Here is a 19,646-nt window from a genome sequence, read left to right as displayed (position 1 = left end):
CAACTGGCCCCCTCCAAATTTCCTGACCTTGTACCAAAATTTGAAACCAATAATCAGTACTTAGGTCAATTCATTCAACTATACTCCTCACTCAAAGGTATTTAGTTATGTCCCTTTATGTTCTGAACTCCAGTCAATGCTCACCCATATCTATAATCAAGTTTGTGCCTTTCTTCCTTCTATGGTCAACAACATTCGATGCCAGTTATGTACTGAGATAAATTAAATTGACTTTACTCCTCCCCACAAATCTATATTACAAATTGTTATTAATCTGTCTTTATCTCTGTTGGGATTCCTTATATGATATGCTGCTCATAGATGATATTCTTATATAATTGCAGGCCTATTTCATCTTGTTATTGCTAACAGATGGTGTCATTACTGACATGAACGATACTGTGGAAGCAATTATTGAGGCATCAAGCTTACCCATGTCTCTCATCATTGTTGGAATCGGTAATGCTGACTTCACAAACATGAATTTCCTGGATGGTGATGAAGGTGTCCTGAAGTCCAAGTCAGGAAAAAAAGCACACCGGGATATTGTGCAGTTTGTACCCTTCCGTTCATTTGTCAGGGTAAATATTGATGAAAACTATGTACGTTTCTGAAGATTGTTTTTTAAAACTAGTTAGCTTAGCTCAAGCTAGTTTCATGGTATTGTTCGTTGCCTCTAGGTTGCTTGGAGTAACTGTCATGCTTATTTGGCTGAGGTACATGGTGTGTTTAAGTTGCTGGGGTACATACATGTCATTTTGCTGCTGCTGCACATGTCAATATATGCTGCTGGGGTCCATGTCATATCATTTTTATGTTGCTGGGATATATGTCATTTCATGTTGCTTGGGTATGTCATTTTTATGTTGTTGGGGTAATGTCATTTTTATAAAATAATAATAATAATGAGATTATTGTATACAGTGCCCAGGTACACCACAACTTGTCAGAAAATGCGTATAAAACATATGCAGTAATGTACAAATGTCTGGAAAGCGAACAGTGTATGAGTCAGATACATGCTTGCGTGTGTATAGAGGGGAGAAAATCAAGTGTAGTGTTGGCAAATCTCAGAAAGCATGGAAGTTTTGAAGGATGCAGTGCTCCGACAACTAACAACTGATGCCGGCAGTTTGTTCCATGCTTCAACAACTCTCAGCATGAAAAAATGTTTCTGAAAGTCATGGGACCTGTGCTGTTTTCTGACTTTGTAAATATGTCCACGGGTGTTAGACGGGTGGAGTTTGAAAAGGTGCTCAGAGTTATTGTTAGTAAGATGGTTAATAATTTTATGGGTGTCTGCCAAGTCAGCTGCCAGACGTCGGAGTTTCAATGTGTCCATGCCCAGGGAAGTAAGGCATTCAGGATATGGCAAATGCCTGATGGAATGTATTCTTTTAGTTGCATGTCGCTGAACAGCTTCCAGACGATTGATATCCTGGGCAAGATAGGGGTTCCAGACCGGTGATGCAAATTCCAGGTGAGGTCTTACCATAGCTATATAAAGCCACAGATAGATTGTCAGTCTATGTTGTTAAGTTGCACGTCATTTTTATGTTGCTGGGTTACACATAATGCTTATGTTGCTTGGGTATATGTCATTTTATGTTGTTGGGATACATATCATGTTTATGTTGCTGGGGTATGTGTCATATTTATGTTGCATAGGTACATGTCATTTTATGTCATTGAGTTATGTTATGAGGTACATGTCATTTTTACCTTGCTGGGGCACATGTCATTTTATATTCTAGTAGGTTTTTTCCAACAGTAAGCAGGTGAGAAACAAACATTCTTCAACATACAACACCAATCTGCTGCACATAATTTTTCTGGTGAACAGAACTAAACTCAGTGCTGCAAATTAACAATTGAATGAATTTGATGAGTTTACAGTGATACAGCTGATTAGAGTATTTATTATACTACTCTGAAGTACCTTCATGAAACAATAAAGTAGAAGCCAGTATACTTAATTTAGTGAACCAAGAAATTTTAATTAGAATTACAATCATTATCTTAACCCTTTCGTTACCAACCTGGCTGAAACCGGCTCTGGCTCTCAGTACTAATGTCTTGTTTTCAAAAGTTCTGAATTAAAATCTTCCACCAAACCTTTAGTCACAATTTATGTTCCTAACACTAGCTGAATGATAACTAAGTTATTTCACTAAATCCTTTGTTATATTTAAAGTAACTGAAAGAAACACTGAGCATCTCAAAATAAATACAGTAACAAAAGGGTTAATGACTAACTCTTGTCAAGAAAAGACGGAGAGTCAATTAAAATTTATTAAAAATACAATGTGCTGTGAAGTGAGCCTTGCTCTTAGGTACCTATTTGCAGTCAGATGTATTGGACCTGCAAGAGTTATGTGTCTTTGTTATGAACACATCACTATACTGGTGTCAGAATTTTAACCAATCACAGTTGTCTTATTCATAGATCATATCTAAATTTAAACTGTAAAAGCCATATCTTTATATATAAAAGTGAAGTTGTGTGTCTGTCTCCTACGATTTAGATTCCTAACTACTACCACATTTTTCGGTGCAGTGTAACCAAAAGCAGGTATCTTATAGTCGTGATTCATATCGAGCCCTTCTGGGTATTAGCGCGTGTCTACGATGAGTCTACGATTTAAAAAACAATTTTCCATCATTTTCCCCATTTTAATGCATTTTTTTGCTATTATATAAGGGAAGTAACTCTCTAAAAATGTATTATTAAATCTCAGAACGTAAAAAGCTACAGTAACACCACTCCTTTGAGGTTAGCCATATTGAGATGGCTATTATACTTTACATCTCTAAAAATGCTTATATAGTTATTTCCCTTACAAACCCGAGCAACACCGGGCGATACTGCTAGTTGTATATATACTCAAATATGAATATGTATTGTAGCTACTATCTCTTTGAACTATGCATTTCCTGAAATTATTCCTTTGTCCTACATATTTGACATATGATATGGTCCAAAATCACATGCTGAAATTGAAATATGTCGAGACACAAAATAATATGAGTGTAAATAACAATTGAAGCCTATTTTTTCTTGGATATTTATGTACTATTTTATATATTTAATAACCAAAGAATCATTTATTTCACATTTATTCCAGAGATACATCCAATTCAATTACAACAGGCACAGACACTTATACTCAATTCAATCAATAAATATCATATAAATCTTTTGGAGCCAGTCTTTGATCTAGTTCCAAGCCCTACAACACACACCTTCTTCTCCCAACCCTACAATGTGTGCTCCCTACTTTCAGTGTTCCCCCTTTTCTTCTTATTTCTTTATTGCCCACAAGGGGCTAAACATAGAGGGGACAAACAAGGACAGACAAGGGGATTAAGTTGGTTACATCGACCCAGTGCGTAACTGGTACTTAATTTATCGACCCCGAAAGGATGAAAGGCAAAGTCACCTCGGCGGAACTTGAACTCAGAACACGAACACAGAAGAAAAACTGTCAAGCATTTCGCCCGGCATGCTAACGTTTCTGCCAGCTCGCCGCTTTAAATCGAAGGGCTTGAAGCCGCCGCATGTCTAGGACCCACGTGTGGAGCACGGCGGCTGCTGCGATGGCCTATACACGTCGGTCTCACCCTTTTCTTCTTGCCTTACAATGTACACCATCTTCTCCTAGCCATACATCATGTGTCTCCTCCCCACTTCTTCCAGTCCTACAATGTATGCTTCCTTTTCCTGGCCATACAACATGCTCCCTCTTCTCCCAGCTCTTTCTACAACTTTTCAATAAAATTAATTAATACACGAAACAATTACATCAGTATACAGATATGACATTCATTATATCCATATCTTCAGTTTTATCACCTCTACAGTGAGGGCGCGTGGCTTAGTGGTTAGGGCATTCGGCTCATGATCGTAAGGTTGTGAGTTCGATTCCCGGCGACGCGTTGTGTCCTTGAGCAAGATACTTTATTTCACGTTGCTCCAGTCCACTCAGCTGGCAAAAATGAGTTGTACTTGTATTTCAAAGGGTCAGCCTTGTCACGCTGACTCTGTGTCACGCTGACTATCCCCGAGAACTACGTTAAGGGTACACATGTCTGTGGAATGCTCAGCCATTTGCACGTTAATTTCACGAGCAAGCTGTTCCGTTGATCGTATCAGCTGGGACCCTCCTTGTCGTAACCGGCGGAGTCTTTTAAATCACCTCTACAATCATATATGCTCCCAACCCATCAATGTTCGTAGTTTTCGATGATATACATCATAAAAGATGTAGACATACAGGTGCAGGTGTGGCTGTGTGATAAGAAGTATGCTTCTCAACTACATGGTCCCAGTTTCAGTCCCACTGCATGGCACTTTGGGTAAGTGTCTTCTACTATAGTCTTGGGCTGTCCAAAGCCTTGTGAGTGGATATGGTAGATGGAAACTGAAAGAAGCCCATAGTGTGTGTGTGTGCCCCACCACCAATTGACAACCAGTGTTGGTGTGTTTATGCCCTTGTAACTTAGCAGTTTGGCAAAAGAGATCAGTAGAATAAGTACCAGACTCATAAAGAAAATGAGTACTAGGGTCAATTAGTTTGACTAAAATTTCTTCAAGGCAGTTCCCCATCATGGCTGCAGTCTAATTACTGAAACAAGTAAAAGATAAAAGTTAAAAGATACTGCAAGTTTCCACACAGTTTCTTCATACCAAATTTTACTCACAGGACTTTGATCAATCCAAGGCTATACTAGAAAATGCTTACATGCTTAAGGTGTTGCACAATGGAATTGAACGCAGACACATGTGGTTGCACAGTGAACTTCTTAACCACCCAGCTATACCTGTGTGAAATATCATTGAATTTAGAAATGCTTAGATTATCACCGAGAATGTAAAAAATCTAGCCTATATGCTTTCAACCACTGAGCTGTAGCAGTTTTGTACATGGCATATGTTCTGCAGGAACACATAGCACACACTGTATGATTTGTGGGACAGGGCCAATGCCAGGGTATTCAGTGACCTAGGTCACTCTTTCAGTGTGCCCCTGCCCTTCTCCCAGCCCTAGACTGTGTACTCCCTTCTCCCAGCCCTAGACTGTGTACTCCCTTCTCCCAGCCCTAGACTGTGTACTCCCTTCTCCCAGCCCTAGACTGTGTACTCCCTTCTCCCAGCCCTAGACTGTGTACTCCCTTCTCCCAGCCCTAGACTGTGTACTCCCTTCTCTCAGCCCTAGACTGTGTACTCCCTTCTCCCAGCCCTAGACTGTGTACTCCCTTCTCCCAACCCTAGACTGGGTACTCCCTTCTCTCAGCCCTAGACTGTGTACTCCCTTCTCCCAGCCCTAGACTGTGTACTCCCTTCTCCCAACCCTAGACTGTGTACTCCCTTCTCCCAGCCCTAAACTGTGTACTCTCTTCTCCCAACCCTAGACTGTGTACTCCCTTCTCCCAACCCTAAATTGTGTACTCCCTTCTCCCAACCCTAGACTGGGTACTCCCTTCTCCCAGCCTTAAACTGTGTACTCCCTTCTCCCAGCCCTAGACTGTGTACTCCCTTCTCCCAGCCCTAGACTGTGTACTCCCTTCTCTCAGTGTGCACCTTCTTCCAATCTTACAATGCTCACCCTCTTCTTCCAGGCATACAATGTCTCCTCTTCTTCCTGTCCTACAATCAACTAATCACAGTTATACACTGTGCTTCCCCTTCTCTTAGCCTTACAATGTGTGACACCTTTAACAGTTTTTTACCTACAAATTCCTACACCAAATGAAAAATGCATTTGAAGAATTATAATTAATTTGTGCACAAAATATGTATGGGTTTATTATTATGCATAGCATTAAGGCAGCAAATTGGCAGAATCATTAGCATACCAGACTAAAGCTTAAGCTTAGCAGCATTTCGTTCATCTTTGTTTTGGGTTCAAATTCCACCAAGGTTGACTTTACCTTTCATCCTTTAGGAGTCCATAAAATAAGTACAAGTCGAACACTGGGGTCGATGTAATCAACTTATTCCCTCCCCCAAAATTACTGCCCTTGTGGCAAAATTTGAAACCAATATGCATAGCATTGAGTAAATTTGCTTCCTGACAAAATATTAATGGGCGGTTTTTTTTTTGGGGGGGGGGGGCAACTCATTTAATAAATCCTCTAGATTCTCTCATCTTCCCTTCCCTGCCCACCTCCAATACTATCCTCCATCCACTTCTGTTCTATAAATGACTTCACTTGCTTTTGGAGACTTCATGTTTTTAGTTAGATTAAGAAAATTTTGATGACATTGAGGTGAATGCCTAGACTGTCTAGTGTGTAATTTCAAAGTTACTTAGCATACATTCACCATTGGATGCCAAGTTTACTGTTGGTGAAATCACTCCAGCCTTTCTATATATCTCCAGTTGTTCAAGTAATCTCAAGGAGGACAGGAGGAGGAGGCATATTGGTGGATCAAATATTAAGGTGGCGAGCTGGCAGAATCGTTAGCATGCCGGGAAAAATGCTTAGCAGTATTTCGTCTGCCATTACATTCTGAGTTCAAATTCCACCAAGGTCAACTTTGCCTTTCATCCTTTTGGGGATGATTAAATAAATACCAGTTATGCACTGGGGTCGATGTAATCAATTTAATCCCTTTGTCTGACCTTGTTTTTCCCCTCTATGCTTAGCCCCCTGTGGGCAATAAAGAAATAGATATTTAGAACATGTTAGTAACTGGTTCTTTACCAATATTTGGTTAGCTTGTTTAGGGGCTGAATATATGGAGCATTAACCTCAAGCAAACATATTGCAATTATCTGTTTTCCTCCCTTGTTTCAAATCTACCTCCATTTTTGTTTCACCTTAACTTTATTTCCCTGGAAATGTTTATCTTCGTATGTATGTATATATGTCTTTAACAATATAACTCTTCTATTTCAGAGCTCAAGTGCTGAACTTGCACGCAATGTTTTAGCTGAGGTACCAGGCCAGGTTGTGTCCTATTTTCGATCAAGAAATTTGATGCCAATAGAAAAACAGACATAGGACTTTTTTGTCTGTCTGTCTGTCTATCTGTCTGTTCCTCTCTCTCTCTCTCTCTCTCTCTCTCTCTCTCTCTCTCTCTCTCTCTCTCTCTCTCTCTCTCTCTCTCTCTCTCTCTCTCTCATTCTCTCTCTCTCTCTCAATATGTATTAAGGTTTTATTTTAGTTTCATTATCGACTTCACACTTCAATGAAATATTCCACTCTAAGATGATTATAAATATTTCATCATGTTACTTAATTAATCTGCTGATCAAATTCTTCACATAACACCAAATATTGTCAAAGACAACCTATTACTGCACAAAATCTTTCCCAAATAAACAATGATTTCTAACATAAGCAGAAGGTCACAAATTTGGGGTAAAGGAGTTAAACTTTCGACCCCATGTACTTCACTTGTACTTTGTTTTATTAACCCTATAAGAATGAAAGGATGATGACATCAGATTTGAGCTCAGAATATAAATAGCAAGTTTCCAAGTAAATAACAATAGTTATTTCTAATTATTGACACAAGGCCAGCAATTTTGAGGGGAGAAAGAAGTAGATTACATCAACCCCCCAGTGCTCAACTGGTACTTATTTTATCAACCCTAGTCCTCAACTGGGATTTAGTATATCAACCCAAAAAGGATAAAAGCAAAACCAATCTTAGTGGACTTTGAACTCTGAACATAAAGAGCTTGAAGAAATGCAACTAAGCATTTTGCCCATCCTGATGATTCTGCCAGCTCACTGCCTCAACAACAACAACAATAATGATAATAATAATAATAATAATAATAACAATAACAACAACAACAATAATAATGATAATAATAATCATAACAACAACAACAATAATAATAATAATAATCATAATAATATGTGATGCATGTGCCTGGTGTACCCTTATCAGACGGGTACTCATGATGGGTATACTGAGTTTCGTATATTTTACCCCAGTGTCATTTTGATGGCATGCACTGCTCTCTCACTCAATAATAATAATAATAATAATGCCTTCTGAGTTCAAATTCCGCCGAGGTTGACTTTGCCTTTCATCCTTTTGGGGTCAATAAATTAAGTACCAGTTACGCACTGGGGTCGATATAATCAACTTAATCCGTTTGTCTATCCTTGTTTGTCCTCTCTGTGTTTAGCCGCTTGTGGGTAGTAAAGAAATAAGAAAAAAAAAAAATAATGCCTTTTTTAATAAGGGTTGATGCAAAGATCACAGATGGTATGGGATGATACAGTATAGGATTGCATATAACAACAAAGACAAATTTCAAAGATAAATTCTCCAAAAGTGAGGACAGCTCCTGGAAGCCCAACAAAAACCATGATCCCCCTGACCAATAAAACAAGTGCGTTCTCCCTGTTGTCCCCCTCCAATATACAAGAGTATACTCAGAGCATGTCTATTCACTCAAACAGTGAATAATGTTAACTATATGGCCAGTTTTCTGAAAATAGCTATCTACAAAAATAACAAGACGTGTAAGCATTGCCGTGGTTAAGAAGCTTCCTTTGAAACCACAGGTTCAGTCCCACTGTGTGCCACTTTGGACAAGTGTCTTCTACTATAGCACTCTATCAACCAATGCCTTGTGAATGAATTTAGTAGATGAAAGCCTATCATATATATATATACATATAAATTAGAGAAAAACCACTATTATGCTATTCAAAATGTTACTTAATCTGCTGATCAACTTCATCACATTACATCAAATATTGTCAAAGACAACCTATTACTGCACAAAATTTGATTTAATACTAAATTGAATTTTTCCCTGTAAGTTTGGAGTTATAATTATTATTATTATTATTATTATTATTGTTATTGTTGTTATTGTTATTATTATTATATATATATAAATGTCTATGTATGCGTGTTGATTTCTTTACAACACTGCTACATAGCATTTCAGCAAAAGAGCTCAATAGAATAAGTATCAGATCTAAAAATATGTACTAGAGTTGATCTGATTGAGTAGAATCCCTCCAAGATGTTGCCCAAGCGTGATCATTGTCCACCTGAAAACAAGTAAAAGATAACAGAGATAATAACATACCAATAAAATAGGTTAACACCTGTCTCGAATCTACAGGTATATTGAACCATTGCTTATCTTAATTTCTAAAGCATTAAGCTACTGAGAGTACAAGTCAGTCTCTAGATGAGACTCTAGTCTGGTACAAGGTTAACTCCTAATTGCTTACCAAGTGGACTAAAGCAGCATGAAATGAAGTGCCTTGCTCAACAACACAATACATTAGGATTTATGATTGTGAATCCAACACTCTTATCACTAGGCCATTATGCTAAGATAAACAGACAGATAAATTGATAGTAAGCATTCAGTTAACAGACTCCAAATAAATGAATTTCAGATTTAATGAACCAAATAAGGATAATGCAATTCTCTAGTACAACTATGATCATGGCACAATACTCTACAACTGCATTATCAGAAAGGAAAATAAATGTCAAATATAATGTTAAATATAAATGTTGGACGGTTCAACTGGGGTCTGGGAAGCCAGAAGGCTGCACCAGGCCTAGTCAGAAACATTGCCAGATCAGACTGGGCCTGGGGCAGCCTTCTGGCTTCCCAAACCCCAGTTGAACCGTCCAACCCATGCTAGCATGGAAAGCGGACACTAAACGATGATGATGATGAATAATTATCTGTTATGCATTATGAACAGCATTAATGCTTTTTTCTTTTTAACATTGATAACTTTCAAATTTGCACCCTTCAATTTAATGCATTTATAGCAATGATGAACAGGCCTTCCCTACTATTAATCTGTTAAATCAAAGTTTCATTCTGTGGTGGTGGAGGGAGATTTGTTCATTTGTCTTATGTAAGAGACTGAAGTATATGAGGAATGCTTTTTTTTTTTTCTCTGAAGTTGTTATTTATTGACTAGTGAAAAATAGTTCCAAGCAAATATTTTTCCCTAATAAATTTTAATATTCAATAATTTCTAAATTTGCTTGGGAGTTAGCTTTAGCATTATGTGCATCTTTAGTGCAGACACTAGAATTACATTGTTATATAAGATGAGCCAAAGAGGAAGGTGTTGAGAATGCATACACATACTGTACATATGTATGCATACATCTGCATGAATGTATGTTTGTATACGTCTTGAGCAAATGTATATTTGTATACACCCTGAGCGAACATCATTTGAGCATCTTGAGCAAATGTCATTTTCTATAGCCACAACTCAATCCATACTATGTGAGTGACATTGGGCAGACGGAAGTTGTGCAAAAGCCCATCAAATAGATTTGTGCCTGTAATTCAAAGGTCCTTCTTTGTCACATTGTGTTACACTGATTCTACCTGAAAATACAATAACATTAAGGATATACATGTCTATGGAATACTGTGTCAATTACACACTAATTCAGTGAACCTGATATTTCAGATAATTGAACATAGTTTGAAATTCTGACAGTAAGCCATTATTATTTATAAGGTGTTTCTTTCTATACCTATGTCTCTCTCTCTCTTTCTCTTAGATATATATATATATATATAATATATATATATATATACTAGCTGATGTACCCAGTAATTCCCGGTAAAGTGGGGCTTATCCTTTGGTTCCATTCTCATAATTGTTTTGCTAATACAATAACAACAATACAAAGTATGAAACCCTTAGAATGGTTTTTGTGCATTTACAGAAAATACCAAACTGTCTTACACAGGATCTTGTTTTTAGGAAATCCCAATAAGTTATGAATACCCAAGTCATGAAGTCAGTTACATAATAACTTGGAATTAGTTACCCAATAGTAATAATTCAAATAAAGTAGCCCTGAAAATGGCTTTAATGCATTTCCAGAGTATATAGAACTTAGGTGGAAATACCAATAAGGTATGTATACCAAAATCGTGAAGCATGTTATGTAATAACAGGTTAATCAAATATGAGATAATAACAATTCAAAGTAAATAACTCTGAAAAGGGCTTTTGTGCATTCCTGAGAATATAGCCCTTAGGGGCACTAGCGTTGAACTAGATTTACAATGAATGTAGAAACAGACTGACATTTAGTTTTACAGTAGACATACAAATAAATTTCCATATAGATTTAAGAATAAAATAACATGTAGATTATCAATACATTTACAACACTTTCAAATATTACAGTTAAATTATAAATACCTGATGATTTGGTGAATCTTATTAAGTTTGCGGAGCTTCTTGATAAACAACATTTTTGGTCTTTCCTCGTGGGGCATAAATAAACAAATGATTAGGATTGCTGACTCTTGAACATCCCACATAAAGTTGACCATGGGAGAAACCCGGTTCCCCCAAGTTCAGACCTACTACATTCAAGGTCTGCCTCTGGGCCTTGTTGATGCTCATTGCAAAGCTCAGTTTCAATGAGAATTGCAGGCACTTGTACTGGAAAGGCCTATCTGAGGGAATAAGTGGAATTCTAGGAATGAATATAGGCTCACCGCTTGCTTTAGTAATTAAAATTGTTGTCTCCAAGATTGTTGGCATCATCTTCTTTATCATAAGTCATGTGCCATTGCAAAGCTTTAGTCGATCAAGGTTTCGAAGCAGCATAACTGTACTACAATCTTGAGGTGCAAGTTGTGAGATAGGAGGCCAGGTGGTGTTAGACTATTCAAGAATTCAACTGGATAATTCACAGCTTCATCGATGTTGAGTACAGTGTCAATGGAATTTTAGATGTGACGCTCACCTGGCAACTGTTTCAGAAGTTTGATGTTCAAACCATCAACTGCCACATTCTTTGGAACTAAAATGGTCAGTTGTGGTCTGTAAACTGATTCCTCAGGTTAGGAAACACCTTATTCATTAGTTCCTTTAAATCAGATACCATATGTCGAAAAGGCAAGCTTACCCAGCCATCCTTCTCGCCAACCGAAGTGCCATTACTGATGTCCGACAGTTGCTTTGAAAAGGTTCTGTCTGTATCATCACAACTGAGCTGCAGTCTAATGTGGGTTGTAAGTCATTTGAATTATAGACAATGGAACATAGGCTGAGCTACTAAATTTAAGTCAGTATGATATGCATGAAAGGTGTACATTATCTAGTATGTAATTGCTACAATTTATATGATATATATATTAGTTAAAATATTTGGTGAGTTTCTATAGGGAGAAACTTAAGGCACATTCCAAATATACTCATATTAAAAATTGTAAATATTGTTAGAGCTTTCACTAAAATATTGATCAATATTGACTTTTTCTATACACATCTTACTATATGCAGCTAAATTATTTGATATGTAAGACAGAAAACTGTTGATGCTCCTCCAAAATCATAATAAAGCGAATAATAAATTTATTAAATTTCTCATCAATGTGTTGTGTTTCACTTCTCGTGTTTATATTTCGTGGTTGAGTTTTTGGCATTGGAAATGTGGTATGATTTAGATAAGGAAGACAGGTGCAGGCATGGCTATGTGGTAAGAAGCTTGTGGTAAGAGGCGGCGAGCTGACAGAATCGCTAGCACACTGGGTGAAATGCGTAGCCGTATTTCGTCTACCGTTACGTTCTGAGTTCAAATTCCGCCGAGGTCGACTTTGCCTTTCATCCTTTCGGGGTCGATAAATTAAGTACCAGTTACGCACTGGGTCAATGTAATCGACTTAATCCCTTTGTCTGTCCTTGTTTGTCCCCTCTATGTTTAGCCTCTTGTGGGCAATAAAGAAATAAGAAGCTTGCTTCCTAACAAGATTCCGGGTTCAGTCCCACTGCATGGCACCTTGAGCAAGTCTCTTCTACTATAGCTTCAGGCCAACCAAACCCTTGTGAGTGTATTTGATAGATGGAAACTGAAAGAAACTCGATGTATATATGTGTGTGTATGTCTTTGTATATATGTTTGTCCCCACCACTGCTTGACAACTGGTGTTGGCATGTTTACATTCCCCATAACTTGGCAGTTCAGCAAAAGAGACCAACTGAATAAGTACCAGGCTTAAAAAAAAAATAAGCACTGGGGTTGATTCATTTGACAGAAATCATTTTTCAAGTTTGTGCCCCAGCATGGCCACAGTCTAATGACTGAGACAAGTAAAAGATAGAAGACAAATGGTAATGTTCATAGCCACATCAACATGGCTGTCCATTCAAACGGACTTTACTGCAATTTTTTAACCCCAAGAGGACATCTCCTCCAGCTGGTTAACGATGCACAGTTGCATCCGATATATTGCAAGCAGGGGAGTGAACTCCTACCACCTTCAGTAGACCAGCCTGGTTTCAGGCTATTTCTGCCTCTCTTCAGTACTGGACACCTCGTCTGCTAGAGATGGCAATAACTTGCTTCTGCTCACATGCTATATAATTTTAAGCAATACACAGTCGCTGATTTTGCAACAAGCAAAAATGTTCTAAAATGCCCTTTAAGAGATCAACGCAGTAGTTGTACTAACAAGTAATGTTCATAGCCACTTCAACATGGCCATCCATGCAAATGGACTTTACTGCAATTTTTTAACCCCAAGAGGACATCTTCCTCTAGCTGGTTAATGAGGTACAGCAGCATCCGATATATTGCAAGCAGGGAGGCAAACTCTTACCACCTCTTTCTTTACTATCCACAAGGGGCTAAAGACAGAGAGGACAGACAAACGGATTAAGTCAATTATATCAACCACACTGTGTAACTGGTACTTAATTTATCGACCCCGAAAGGATGAAAGGCAAAGTCGACCTCAGCGGAATTTGAACTCAGAACGTAAAGGCGGACGAAAAACGGCTACGCATTTCGCCCGCGTGCTAACGATTCTGCCAGCTCAACACCAAACTCTTACCACCTTCTAGCAACGGGACTAGCAGACCAGCCTGGTTTCAGGCTATTTCTGCTTCTCTTCAGTACTGGACGCCTTGTCTGCTAGAGATGGCAGTAGCTCGCTTCTGCTCATGATATATATAATTTCAAGTGACACACCGTTGCTGATTTTGCAACAAGCAAAAATCAGTAGTGAAGAGAGACAGAAATAGCCCGAAACCAGGCTGGTCTGCTGGCCCCTTCACTAGAAGGAGGTAGGGATTCACTTCCCTGCTCACAATATATCAAATGCAGCTGTACATCATTAACTAGCTAGAAGAGATGTCCTCTTGGAGTTAAAAAATTGCAGTTAAATCTGTTCAAACAGACAGCCATGTTGAAGTTGCTATGAACATTACTTGTTAGTACAACTACTGTGTTGATCTCTTAGATTTTAGAACTAGCATTTTTGCTTGTTAGAAGATAAAAGATTTACCTGGGTGCCAGGTTTTCTTTCCCATCCCAGTTACGAAAAAACCAGATATTTTGATGTGGTGTGAAAGAAAGAAAGTTGTAAATATAGTCGAGCTAACAGTTCCTCATGAAGATAATATGGACGCCGCTCGGGCTCGAAAATTGAACCGTTATGAAAACCTCCTCGAGGAATGTGAAAACGCTGGCTGGAAAGCGGAACATTTTCCTATCAAAGTCAGATGTAGAGGGTTTGTTGGACACAGCGTGAGACGACTGTTGTTATCGCTAGGCCTAACTCATCGTAAAGTCAATACCACCATGACTGATATCCAATCTACAGTGGAGAAGGCTAGCCACTGGATTTGGTTAAAAAGAGACGATGAGCGATGGCTAGAAGTATATTGAGTTTAACTTCATAACCAGCTGATCTAGCAAGCGGGGCCTAATATCAGTGAGGGGGGCCGGTGGGCATTGATACCGTCGAGAGGTAGGCCCCGAAACGGCACGCATTCTCTCCTGATGACCCCATACACTTGCTAGCTTCCGGTATACGGAGCTTTTAACTGGTAGCACTTGCATGTGCAAGTTGTTTGCAAGACATCTGTATGTGTAGAGTTTTTATGTATATACCATCATCATCACACTTTAAAGTCCGTTTTCAATGCTGGCATAGGTTGAACAGCTTGACGTGAGCTGGAGAACTGCACCAAGCTCCAGTGTCTACTTTGGCATGATTTTTCATGTCTGGATGCCCTTCCTAACAACAACCACTTTACAGAGAATACTAGGTGCTTTTTATGTGGCACCAGCACCAATAAGGTAACCAAGTAACTGGCAAGACGTGTGTATTTGTAATCATAATGGCTTCACAAACAAAGAATCCAGAAGCAGCCTGTCTACAACTATTGCAAGTTTAATGGGAGCTGAGGAGACTTGTGTAGGACATGAAGGCTAGGTTGCAAACCACAAGGAAAATTCTAACTTTGGTTCAGTGTTGCTACATTACAGTTCTTTCTTCATTTATTTACTTACTTATTATTTTACCTGAAGGAAAGCGCTTCTTGCATCCTCAAAGAGGAAACTGTTTGGAAAATGGTATTTCAATAGAACTTATGATCGAAGGGTTATGATCCAGTAGTGAAGGTCAGTGTGGCAGGCATTAAGAAATTTCTTCAAAGAATCACTGTACCTCTTCTTCATTACCCCTCTGTAATGGTGACTTGTGGCAAGTTTACCATACAGTATAATCTTGGATATGCAGTGATTCTTCATGTCGAAAATGTACCCTACCCAGCACAGTTGCATTTTTAACAGCATACCCTTGATACAGGTGACTTCAATGTTGATGACAAAGTTATTCCAATGAATATTAGAGATAGCACAGAAGCAGCCCTGGTAGAAGCATTAACCCTTTAGCATTTAAACTGGCAATATCCAGTCCTAATATTCTAATTATTTTATGTTCAAAGTGACCGGATCCAGCCTCTCACACCTACCCTACAATGTCATTCTAAAAGTAAACAATCACATTGTTGAAATCTCAAAGCAACAAGATAATGCATGATTAATTCAAAGCAATATCAATAAATTAGCTATACAATAGGCAAAGAAACCTGAATGTTAAAGAGTTAAAGAAGTTATAGGTTGTGACCATAGGTAAACCATGACTCAAAATTCACACAGAAGGGTGGTCAGAGACAAGTGCATAACAAGTCTTGTTCCCAGGCAGCTTCAAGAGAAATGTAGAGACAAAACAGAGTTTTGTAGTTGATGCTTGTCAACCTTATCAAAGTTTTCAATTCTGTGAACAGGAAAGGTCTGTGGCAAATCCAGGAATAACTAGTTCTTCCCCAATTCTTTGGTATAATCATCCAACTGCAAATAGATCAGCAACAAACTTTAAGAATTCTTCCCATGATACTAAAGCAAGGTTGCACATTCGCATTTCTATTCACCCTCTTGAACAATATAGAGTAATGAGAACTCTAGTTTTGTAGGGAACAAGATAGCCTCATAGGGGCTGGTGTCGTGATCAAAAGGAGTCCAGCACACTCAGTAAATTGCTGATAAATGTAACAACATGGAGTCAAGAGGGCTCTTTAGTTTGTTGAAGACATGACAACATCACTAGTGTTGGTGCCATAATAAAATACATCCAACACACTGTAAAATAGTTGACATTATGAAGGGCGACCAAAGACAAGGTCCCTGGTTTATCCAAGCAGACAGTTATTCCAACTATGTATGGTGATTAGCTATCAGTTAAGTTATTAGTACAGTATTTGTCCTTCATTTTAAGATAGCATTAATTCCCTAATACTCATTGTATCAATAAATGAAAGAAAAGAGCAAGGCTCCCTACAACAGTGTTCACACATGGTCCATTGTATGTTACTCTATGTTGCTTCCTCAGCAAAGTTGGGGATCCTTTGCACATAAAGCTTTTTCACTGATTAAAGTCAATTTACTACATCAAGATGATGTCAAAGACATTCCAAATTACAAAAATTGTTTTAGAACACATTTCATTTTAACATCGTTTAACTTCACTGTTTCCACTGAACCTTCCCTTTATCCAATTAAAATACTTGGATTTTCAGATGAGTTTACCATCAACACTTTTCAAGTTAATACTATATGCAAGATAAGACTAACAGAATTAATAATATTGCTAGATACATGGAGATTAATAATACTGCTAGATAAATAGTAATTAACATAAATATCAACAAATTCCAGGTTATACCAATGAACACCAACTTTGTTATAGTAAATTGTGACCAATTAGAATAGCTTCTGATTTATCATATTGTAAGAAACTGATAATAAAAACAGAATTTATTAGAACATCAGTATCAGGTTTGATAGAGTAGGAGATTTAATCGCAAAAGTTAAGAGCAAGTGTTGTATCCATGGCCTTCTGCAGAACATTCAAAATAAGGTTGGAATAAGAAAGTATTCTTAGATCAGAATCCTGTGTAAACTCTGCTAAAGGTACCGAAAGATCGAGTAGCAGTGTTAAACCAAGTAATGTTTTAAGTCTACTACATAAGTAGATAACAGTTGGCAGGGCAGCAATTTGAACTCAGATTGTAAAGTACAAATACTACAAGGCATCTTGTTCTGTGTTGTAATCCACCAGTCTACTGCTTGTATGAATTGTGCATCTTGTCCTAAGTAAATGGGTGAAGCTACAGTCACTGTGTATGCATAGTTTCTCATGTTGAGAAGAACAGCATCTTTTTGGATTTCCTGTGTTCATAATGTTACTTTATTTACAGTTGGCAGATTTATCATGGAGCCATTAAGTATACAATCAGATTGAGGTGGACAGTGGGAGTACTGTAGTAGTAGTAGCAGTAGTAGTAGTAGTAGTAGTAGTAGTAGAAGTGGTGGTGGTGGTGGTGGTAGTGGTAATAGTAGTGGTGGTGGTGGTGGTGGTGGTGGTGGTGGTAATGGCAGTAGCAGTAGAATAGGATGACAATGGCAATGATGGATCTGTTGTGTTATCCTGAGAAGAATTTGAGTGGGCTGACTATGGAGAAGAGCTAGAGACTGTGTCATTTAATATGTCGTCAATTGTTCTAGTATCAAAGAGTGACTTACAATGCTGATTTTGTTGTTGTTATTGTGGTAAGGGTAATAGCAGTAGAACATGATGGCAATGATGATGAGTCAGTAATGGCATTCAGAGGAATTTGAGGAAATGGATATTGAGACTGTGAAGGGCTCTTGATTGTGGTACAGTCTTTTATAAAGTTGTACGGTAGCAGGTGGTTCGGTTGGTAGACCATAGTTTAGGTTATATAGGAGAAAATGGGTATAATAACAAGGGGAGACTCATCATTTTCGCTGGTATACCTTTAATATAATTAGATTCCTTCTTTGTTTTCTAATTAAATTAAAGGCATACCAGAGAAAATGACGAGTTTCCCCTTGTTATTACATCCGTTTTCTTCTCCTATCATCATCATGGTTTAGCGTCCACTTTCCATGCTAGCATGGGTTAGACGGTTCAACTGGGGTCTGGGAAGCCAGGTGGCTGCACCAGGCCCAGTCTGATCTGGCAGTGTTTCTACGGCTGGATGCCCTTCCTAACGCCAACCACTCCGTGAGTGAAGTGGGTGCTTTTTACGTGCCACTGGCACGGGGGCCAGGCGAGGCTGGCAACAGCCACGATCGGATGGTGCTTTTTATGTGCCACCGGCACGAGGCCAGTCAGGGCAACGCTGGCAACGTTCGGATGGTTCTCTTACGTACCACCGGCACTGGTATCACAGCTGCATGTTATATATCATCATCATCATCGTTTAACGTCCGTTATATATTAAAAATGGTTAAGGCCAGTTTATGGCATTACCTTACGTAACATCAGATCCCACAAACCTGTTAGCCCGTGACCTCTTCAAAATACTCCTTTCATATTTTGAAGAGGTCATGGGCCAACAGGTTTGTGGGATCTAACGAGACGCCATAAAACTAAATCCTTTATGGACGGGATATATATGTATATAAAATTTTAATTCTAATGTTGAGGATGATTCAGTTCAGTAATATATCTTTCGAGGGATTGGGTGAGATCTTTTTGTTTGTTTTAGTTGTTGTTCTTATTTTGTAAAGAAATTTAACTTCAAGCAACTTTTTTTACAGATCTATTTTTAAACACTATTTTCTAAGCTTGGGAAAGGTCAATATTGATTTTGCAACCCTACAAAATTTTAGGGTGTACAAGTGCACCTTCTGTTATCGGACCCTTTGTAGTTCACCACTGGAGTTGATCCCATCATCTCTCTCTCTCTCTGGAAGAAATCAGTGATGTCCAGACCTGGAAATGAATTGGTTTAAAATTCCCTAGACAACATATTGTGTTTTATGACAATGCTTCCGCGTCTCCTTCAGGAGTTAACGTTTCCAAAGAAGGAATACAAAAGTACATTGATTTGCTTAAAATTATGGTAGCTGAACATTGTTCAAAAATTTTGTTCGTTTGTATGAAATTAATATTCATGTGTTGGCTGAGGTAAAGAATACGCTCACCACTCGTTTTCGGCGTAACCCTACCCTAAACGTAACCACAACCCTAAACCTAACTATAAACGCTGAAAACAGGTGGTGTGCGTATTCTTTACTTTCGCCTATGTGTTAAACTGAAAGGAAAGCTCAAGCTTCCAAAACTGAATGGAAGCTCAAATTTCCGAAACTGAACTGAAAGCTAAAATCTCCGAAACTAAAAAAAATGAATAATTATTTTATCCTGCGAAGGATCTTCTATTACCTGCTTCAAAATATTATCTAAATATCTCTCAAATCACATCATCCAATCTTAAACAACACACACATACAAATTTCTACATAATTTGATACCGAAAAGTAGTTCTATCAAGAACTA

At 38.3% G+C, this 19,646-nt stretch overlaps 1 protein-coding gene and 1 long non-coding RNA gene across 5 annotated transcripts in view; one reads left to right on the top strand and one right to left on the bottom strand.

Annotated features, from left to right (window-relative positions):
- The window catches only part of LOC115221802 (copine-3), a 65,124-nt gene extending 57,721 nt beyond the window's left edge, over window positions 1-7,403 (top strand). Inside the window, exons 14-16 of one of the 4 annotated variants that reach the window (XM_036510870.1) lie at window positions 345-602; window positions 6,904-7,037; window positions 7,130-7,403. In XM_036510870.1, the coding sequence (XP_036366763.1) occupies window positions 345-602; window positions 6,904-7,008 (363 nt within the window). In that variant the 3' untranslated portion in view covers window positions 7,009-7,037; window positions 7,130-7,403. The other 3 variants (XM_036510869.1, XM_036510868.1, XM_029792037.2) reach the window with 3 other exon arrangements.
- The window catches only part of LOC118766977, a 389,104-nt gene that overhangs the window by 70,983 nt on the left and 298,475 nt on the right, over window positions 1-19,646 (bottom strand). The gene's annotated exons all lie outside the window — the stretch shown is intronic.

Source organism: Octopus sinensis, linkage group LG18 (genome assembly GCF_006345805.1).
Source record: "Octopus sinensis linkage group LG18, ASM634580v1, whole genome shotgun sequence".
Classification (NCBI taxonomy): domain Eukaryota; kingdom Metazoa; phylum Mollusca; class Cephalopoda; order Octopoda; family Octopodidae; genus Octopus; species Octopus sinensis.
The sequence above is the reverse complement of the archived record's forward strand: the minus strand, read 5'-3'. Positions and strand labels throughout refer to the sequence as shown.